The 8,665-nt window shown below is 49.7% G+C and overlaps 1 protein-coding gene across 1 annotated transcript in view; it reads left to right on the top strand.

The window, feature by feature from the left end:
- The first annotated feature begins 7,368 nt into the window (after nt 1–7,368).
- INTS1 (integrator complex subunit 1) overlaps nt 7,369–8,665 on the top strand; it is a 37,808-nt gene continuing 36,511 nt past the window's right edge. The window contains exons 1-2 of the mRNA XM_008574245.1: nt 7,369–7,548; nt 8,231–8,521. Coding sequence (XP_008572467.1) covers nt 7,491–7,548; nt 8,231–8,521 — 349 coding nt within the window. The 5' untranslated portion in view covers nt 7,369–7,490. The remainder of the gene's footprint in view (nt 7,549–8,230; nt 8,522–8,665) is intronic.

Here is an 8,665-nt window from a genome sequence, read left to right as displayed (position 1 = left end):
CCAAACATTAGAGTGCCACCAGCAGGCATGGACAGGATGAGGGCAAGAGGAATGCCCCCTTGCCAATCCCCTCTACCATGACTGACTCAGACACAAATTGTCAAAAAGCTTGAGAGGTAGAAGTTCGAGAGGTAACAGGATATTTATCTAGTCTCACTGCGTATTACACTTATTTCTTATACACTAGTCCCCCCGTGTACATCCCCAGAGGATGTCTGAAGCCGTGGGTGGCACCAAACTGCTGTAGACTGGATGCCCCCCAACCTCACTGAAGCTTAAATCCCCACTGTAACTGTTGAGGGTGGGAAATCCTAACCTATTATGGTGATTGAAAGGTGGGGCCTTGAAGAGGTGATTAGATTGTAAGACCGTGCCATTGTGAATGGATTAATAATGGCGGTCAGGGGCATGGTTCTGAGGGCTTTAAACGAAGAGTGAATAAGGAGGTTAGTCTCTCTCTGCTCTGCCCTTTTTCGCAGTGTGATACCCTGCCATCACTGTCACCACCACCAAGGCTCTCACCAGATGTGTTCCCTGGACTTTGGACTTCCCAGCCTCAGAAACTGTAAGCAATAAATTTCATTTTCTTTATAAATCACCCAATTCTGTGTATTTTGTTATAAGCAACAGAAATGGACTAATGCACAAACCCTATATATACTATATTTTCCCCGTGCATATATATACCTGTGATAAACTTTAACTTATAAATTAGGCACGGTAAGAGATTAACAACTAATAACAAAATAGAACAATTATAACAACACACTGTAATAAAAGTTATATGAATGTGGTCTCTCTTGCTCTCTCCAAATACCTTATCGTACTGTACTCACCTGCCTCCTTGTGATGGTGTGAGATGACACACCGCATACATGATGAGATGAAGTGAGGGGACTGATGCAGCCACTGTGACATAGCGTTAGGCTACTACCGGCCTTCTGATGACATGTCAGGAGGAGGATCATCAAACCATGAGGACGTCAATGGTTAGATGTCAAGAGCAGTCTCATGGGCAGGTGCCATCTGCAGTGTGGATTGACAAAGGGATGATTCACATCCCGGGATGGGCAAAGGGGAATGGCTAGAAATTTCATTATGCTACTCAGAACAGCACACATTTTAAAATTTATGAATTGTTTATTTCTAGAATTTTCCATTTCATATATTGGGGCCACAGTTGACAGCTAGTAACTGAAACAGCAGAAAGTAAAATGACAGATAAGTGGGGACTACTGTATACTTATTAATTACAAAGGGTGAAATGGTAACCTTAGAATGGAAAAATCTGGCAGACATTACCTTAATCAACTAATCAAATTAACTTTGCCAGTAATGGAATAAATTAAAATCCTGTGCCTCCTGATATCATACACTGAGAGGAACTTGGTGTCGCTGTGGTCTTCCTGCTAAAAGTGCACATAACCTGAACTTAACCATGAGGAACAAACCCAAATGGAGGGAAAGCCTACAAAATAACAGGCCTGAATGCTTCCCAAATGTCAAGGTCATAAATTATAACAGAATGCAATGCAAGGTCTTGGATTACTTCCTGCTATAAAACATATTATTGGAACAATTGACAATCTTAATAAGGCCTTAGAGTAGTTAACAGTATTGTTTTAATGTTAATTTCTTTCTTTCTTTCTTTTTTTTTTTTTGGTGCTTGCCAATACTGGGATCCAAACCCTTAACCCTGGTGTTATAATACCATGCTCTAACCAACTGAGCTAACTGGCCAGCCCCTAATGTCAATTTCTTGATGTTGATAATTGTACTATTGTTGTGTAAGAGAATTTCTTATTTTTAGGAAATACACACTCGAGTATTCAGGGGCAAAGGGGAATCTTCTGCAACTTATTCTTAAATGGTTCAAGAAGAAAAATAACAATGGAGAGAGAAAAAAGGATAAAACATAGGTGGTGAAATTGTAACATTTGGCAATATCAAGTGAAGGCTATCCAGGAATTCTTTGTATTATTCTTGCAAATTTTGTATAAAGCTTGAAATTATGTCAAAATAAAAAAAGTTGTTTTAAAACTCTAGCGACTTAAAATAACAATAATTGGGCCGGCCCAGTGGCTCACTCGGGAGAGTGCGGTGCTGATAACACCAAGGCCCCGGGTTCGGATCCCATATAGGGATGGCCGGTTCACTCACTGGCTGGGCGTGGTGCTGACAACACCAAGTCAAGGGTTAAGATCCCCTTACCGGTCATCTGTAAAAAAAAAAGAATGATAACAATAATGATTTTGCTCATGAATCTGGAATCTGGGCAGAACTCAAAGGTGACAGCTGTCTCTGCTTTGCGTGGCATTAAGTGGGATAGCTTCCAAATGGCCCACGTGACTGGCAAGCGGGTGCTGGCTGTCAGCTGGGAGGGTTCTCTGTTCCTCTCTTCCTGGGCCTCTCCATGAGATGTCTTGGGCTTCCTCACAGCATGGTGCTAGGTTCCCAGCACGAGCGTCCCATGAGACAGGAAGTGGAAGCTGCCGTTTCCTTTAGTCCTGAGCCCAGAAACTGCCAGTATCACATCCGCTACGTTCTCTTAGTCGAGCAGTCACCAGGACCAGATTCTGAGAGAGCCATCAGGGACCCCACCTGTTGATGTCAGGAGTGTCAAAGAATTCTGCAGCTGTGGTTTAAAACTACACATCATTCATCGATCCACGTTTTTTTAATAACAGCTTTATTGAGATATAATTTGCATACCATAAAGTTTACCCTTTTAAAGTGTACAATTCAGTGGCTTTTAGTATACTCCCAGAGTTGTGCATCTATCCCCACTATCAAATTCTAGAACACTTTCATCATCCAAAAATGAAACCCCATACCCATTAGCAGTCATTCGCCACATCCCCTCTCCCCAGCCCTGCAACCACTGGTCTACTTTCTGTCTCTATAAATTTGCCTATTCTGGACATTTCATGTACATTAAATTATGCAATATATGGCCTTTTGTAACTTTCTTCTTTCATTTTGGGTACTGTTTTCAAGGTAACATGTATTGATACTTTCTTTTCATGCCTAAGTAAATTCCATTGTATAGGTTGAAGAACTTTGTTTCCACCTTTTGGCTGTTGTAAATAGCCCTGTTATGATCACTTGTGAATGGGAATTTGCTTGAACACCTATTTTCAATTCTTTGGGGTATGTATCTAGGAGTGGAATTGCTGGGTCATATGTTAAGTCTATGTTAAACGTGCGAGGAACTGTCGGACTGTTTTCCACAACTGTTGCACATTCCCACCAGCACCACATTGTTGCCACCACTTGTTACTGTCTGTCTTCTTGGTTATGGCCATCCCAGTGGGGATGAAGAGGTCACCCATCCACTCAAGTGTTCAGTCAACAAATACTCCTGAGCACTTCCTCTGTGGCTGGCCCTGAGGATCCAGAAGTGGGTCCTCCCTGTCCTCCAAGAGCTCGTGCAGTGGTGGACTGTAGGGGTTTTTCACTCATTTGGCAGCCCAGCCCTGGGGTCATGAAATTCCCTAGTAGGTGGGGGTTGAAGGGTGGACAGGGGCAAAGAACAAATTCCAGGAGTTGGACCCTTGTGTATACTGAGCTACAGACAGGTGTGGCATCAGCTCGCTGACCCATCTTGATAGCTGGAAGATTGTAAGGCCACCTTCTCTAACACTTTCCATCTATCACCTTTGCCCTGTGAACGTCATGCCCACCTGCTGGGCCCAGCACCCAGGAATGAGGTCCCTTGATAGAGTTTGGATGTGTTGTCTCCAGCAAAACTCATGTCGAAATCTGATCCCCAATGTGGCAGTGTTGGGAGCTGTTTGAGTCATGGGGGTGGATCCCTCATGAATGGATTAATGCTCACCCTGGGGGAGGGGGGGTAGTGAGTGAGTTCTTGCTCTATTAGTTCTCTTGAGAGCTGGTTGTTTAAAAGACCCTGGCACCTCCTCTCTCTCTCTTGCTTCCTCTGGCCATGTGATCTGCTTGTACCTGCTGGCTGCCTGCAATTTTCCACCATGTGTAGAAGCAGCCTGAGGCCCACACCAGACATGGCTGTCCCAGAATCGTAAACCAAATAAACCTCTGTTCTTTACAAATTACCCAGTCTCAGGTATTCTGTTATAGCAACACAAAATGGACTAAAACCCCCTTAGTTCCTGCTTCCCCAGCCCACAAAAGCCGGTAAGCTCCTGGCTGGTTGAGGTCTAGTGGCTGGGCTTCGTCTAATGGCTTTGGGCATCTTGGCCTCTTCTCTCCATCTGCTGGGTCCAGTCACTCCTACTCTCAGCTCTGTGGCCCCAACAACAGTCTTTTCTCACCAAAGGGGCCCCGGGAGGCAGGTGATTGGAGCTCTGGGCTGACCTGGCCTCAGCTTTGCACCCAGTTCCAGAGGGCATCCAACCTCTGAAGAGGCAAAACAGAGAGGCCTGTCTCTCCTCTAGCCTCTGGGGAGCCCATCTGGGTCCCTGGGCCTGACCGTCCTGCCTCTGGTCAGAAGGCCCCCCCTCCCTCCTTCCTCCCATCCCATCGGCTCACAAGCTCAGGAGTGATCTCATCTGAGCCTTGGTCTGCTGGTGGGGGAGACGCCTGTCCTAGGACTGCTACCTCCTTGCTCTGTGCCTTGGGCAGGCCCCTGCCCCCCATCCTTAGTTCCTTCCCCTGTTAAGAGTGGGTGCTGGGCTGACAACCTCTGAGTACCTCCTGCCTGCTTCCTAGGGCTCCATAGTGCTGAGTTATGGCAACACCCACAGCAGTAAGAGCAACCACTATCTGTGGAGGGGCCACGGGGCACCAGGCATTTCACATGGATTTTCTAACATGAATTCCTATGCTTCCCCCAGCATCCCCAGAGGCAGGACAGGTGGCCCCACTGCCATCTCTCTCCAGGCTTTGGAAGCCTTCCTGGAGGTGGGAAGAATTCCCCCCACCTGCCATGCCAAGGGGGCAGCCATGGTCTCAGAGGGAGGCCGTTCCTGTGTGCCTGCGACCCTTTCTATCTTACCAGAGGCTGTTTGCAGAGCAACCGCCAGGTGAGAAGCCCTGCTCAGCCACCTCAGCCAGCAAGTCACCACCTGCAACCTCCAGTCCCCTGGCTGGTTCCCTGGATGCTTCTGGGACATTTCCTGCCCTCATCTCAAGGTGCCCAACCTTAGCCTCTTTGTGTTGAGGTTCCAGGGGGAACTTTTAGGCCCTTTGCTCAGAACCCCAACACCCAGGGGTGTTGTTTCATTGTCAGCAGGCAGTGGAGGTAAACCAGAGCCACAGGGCACAGTACTACTTCAGCATGGGAGGCGGGGCTGGCAGGGGCCCTGAGGACTGCAGGAGCTCTCGGCACAAACCTTCCACTCAAACCTGTGCACTGAGAGACTTGATCAAACCTCAGCACGGCTTCCTGCAGCCCAAGGCCACATCCAGGAGACGACTCAGCCCCTTTGAGTTCCTGTTTGTAAAAGCTCAGGGCTGTCAAAAGAACTGACTGTTGTAGTCACCTGGGGATAGGCCCCTGACCACCCACCCCCATCCCCCAAGTTTACCATTGTGAATCCTTCCTCTCTCCCCTTGAGATATACATGTGTCTCCTACAACTCAGAAATGTCTTCCTCAAGGACCTGAGAGCCATTCCCTTGAAATGTCATCATCAGGAAGGACAGGGACTCTGTCTCCCAAGCTCTGTAGGAGGGTAGGACCCTAACATCTGTGACTTCTAGCTAGCAAACATAGGTAGTTGCTATGGTCTGAATCTGTCCCCCAAAACTCATGTGTTGGAAATTTAATCTCCAAATTCATATGCTGAATGTAGAGAGGTAATGGGGGTTAGATAAGGTCATCAGGGTGGGGCCCCCATGATGAGACTGGTGGATTTATAAGAAGAGGAAGAGCCAAAGCTGATGCACATGCTCTTGCCCTCTGCCATGTCATGACACAGCAGGGAGGCCCTCACCAGATGCCAGTGCCATGCCCTTGGACTTCCCAGCCTCCAGAAGCATGAACTAAATAAACTTCATTTCCTTATAAACTACCCAGTGTGTGGTAGTCCGTTATAGCAACAGTAAATGGACAAAGCTTTATCACGTGTACACTAACCAACTTTCTTACGCACTTTTTATCATTTTTCATTTCCCTGACTATTTCCCCTTTCCCCTCCCTACTCCCTTATTCTCCCTTTAAGACACCCAGTTGCCTCTGCACAAATCAGAATGGAGCTCAGCTCTTTCCCTACTGTCAATAGTGACTGAATAAAATCTGTTCCCACCAGGTCACCCAATGTCTGGCTGTGTTGCTCTCCGACAGATGCCTTCTAACAGCAGCTGTGATGGTTTCCTTTCTTATGCCCTCGGTTTCCCTTCAAGGTTAGTGCCGTCCATTTTACAGGGAACCATCACAATTCCCTGAGGTCACCCAGCCTGAGGATGGCAGAGCTGGGTGGGCCAAGCTGTCACTCCTGGCTTCTCGATCCTGGCAGGGCTACAGCCACAGACCCCAGGATTGTTGAAAGGCGATGATGGGAAGCCCCCCGAAAGGAGGAGGGAGTGAGGGTCTCTGTGAGCGTGGTTATGTCCTTTGCCATTGGAAGCACTTGACCCGTATCAAGAACTCGATTAACAGTAGATCCGTGGAGCAGGTGAGGATACTGAGGTTCAGATGCAATGCCTTCTCAGCTCCCGTCCCTAGTGATCATGCGAAGAGGGCGGGCTGGTGTCAGAGCAGCTCAGTCTCTGCCCCAGGCTGTGCTCGCTCCCCAGTTCCTGCAGACCCCGGGCCACCCCCGACCCCAAGAGGGACTTGCAAGAGCCTGCCCTTTGACAGATCAATGGAAGAGTAGGACTCTGAATCTTGATGCCACCCTTCCTAGCTGTGTGTCCTTGAGCGTGTCATTTAAATAACGTCAGCCTCATCTGCGAAAAGAGGACAAGCGCCCGCCTCCCAGGCTGTTGTAAACTGACACGGACTGAAACGGAGACCGCGGGCGGTGCTCAGCCAGCCTCCCAGAGCCAGAGGGCGCTGCAGACACTGCGCAAGGCGCCGCGGGCTCCTCTCGCTTCTCCCTCCCACCCTCCTCCCGTCGCGCTATTTTGCTTCCGGTTGTTCCGGAAGTCGGAGCTTCAAGTGCTGCAAGGTCTGTTTCCCGTTCCGGGATAGCGGGGCGGCGGCGGGCCGCTGATGCTATGGGCTGCAAGTGAATGGTCCGCATCCTTCGGCGCTTCTTCTCTGCTGGCAAGCGCCTGGTCCTCCGGGTTCTCCCGCTCGGCCACCTGCTCCAGCCCGGGCCCCGCATCCGCGCCGCGTGGTGCGGCCTGGCCGAGTCCCTCCCCGGGCGGTTCTGAGACGGGGGCTCGTGCAGCCCACTGCAGAAGCGCTCCCCCCGGCGGGCCCGGGGCCTCTGGCTCCTGGGTCCCAGGCCCCGCCCCGAATGGTAGGGAAGCGAACGAATGAGCAAGCGAATGAATGAGTGATTTCGTGCCGGTCTTCGCAGGTGACACACCAGCAGCTAGGAGCCGCGAGGGGAAGTGGGCAGGATGAACCGGGCCAAGCCCACCACCGTGCGGAGGCCCAGCGCTGCGGCCAAACCCTCAGGTGCATGGTTTCTCCCCGTTCTGTGCAGCCGGGGGTCCTTTGGAGGTCCTCAGCTGCTGTGGAGTCTGAGTTGGTGCTTAGTTGTTCAGCAGCAAAGGCTCTTTCCAGGAATTGGGTCTAGAAAAACAAACAGTCCTCGGCTGTAAGGGGCTCTGTGAGTCCTGGGAGTGTTGGGACAGTTGCGACTTCCTCCAGGACACGGTTATCTCGCTTCAGAGTGAGCATCCGAGGCAGCAGACAGTAGTGGAAAGATCTCCTGTGTCAGGAAACAGCACAGTGTAGTGGTTAAAAGCACAGACTCTGGAGCCAGACTGCCTAGACTCAAATCCTGGCTTTGTCACTCGCCAGTTGTGTGACACTGGCCACGTTACTTAATCTCTCTGTGTCTGATTACCTTACCTGTAGTGGTACTATTTCAGAAACTTGTTGAAGATTAAGCAAACTAATACTTATGAGCTGGAGACGGCCTGGTTTGTAGTAAGCACTATATAACCATCAGCCATCACTGGTAGCATCAAACCAGTCCCAGCTCTGCTACTGACTTGCTGAGTAACATCAGGCTTGCTCTTTGCTTCCTCTGACCCTTGTTTAATCCTCTCTGAGATAACAGGAGTTTGGAGTCAGTCTTTTTCCACCTTGGGCTTTGTAAATGTGCAAGTTTTTCTATCTCCCTTCTCTGCAGGGCACCCTCCACCAGGAGACTTCATTGCTCTGGGCTCAAAGGGTCAAGCCAATGAATCCAAAACAGCATCTACCCTGCTGAAGCCAGCCCCTTCCGGCCTGCCGTCGGAGCGCAAGCGCGATGCCGCGGCTGCTTTGTCTGGTGCCTCGGCCCTCACCGGCCTCACCAAACGCCCCAAACTCTCTTCCACACCCCCTCTGAGTGCCCTGGGGCGACTGGCTGAGGCTGCAGTGGCAGAAAAACGAGCCATTTCTCCCTCAATTAAAGAACCATCTGTGGTGCCAATTGAAGGTAAAGTCAATCCGTGGACTTCCCCATTGAATGTATTCCACACCATGTCAGTCGACCAGTTGTTCAGCAAAGCCCACCTCCAGGCCTAGAACTGTCTGTACAGCATAGCTTTGGGAGAATGGATGAGTCATTTTTTTTTTTTTT

The sequence above is a fragment of the Galeopterus variegatus genome, unplaced genomic scaffold (assembly GCF_000696425.1).
Source record: "Galeopterus variegatus unplaced genomic scaffold, G_variegatus-3.0.2 Scaffold1018, whole genome shotgun sequence".
NCBI lineage: Eukaryota > Metazoa > Chordata > Mammalia > Dermoptera > Cynocephalidae > Galeopterus > Galeopterus variegatus.
Note: the sequence above shows the minus strand (reverse complement) of the source record. Positions and strands in the feature narration are given on the sequence as shown.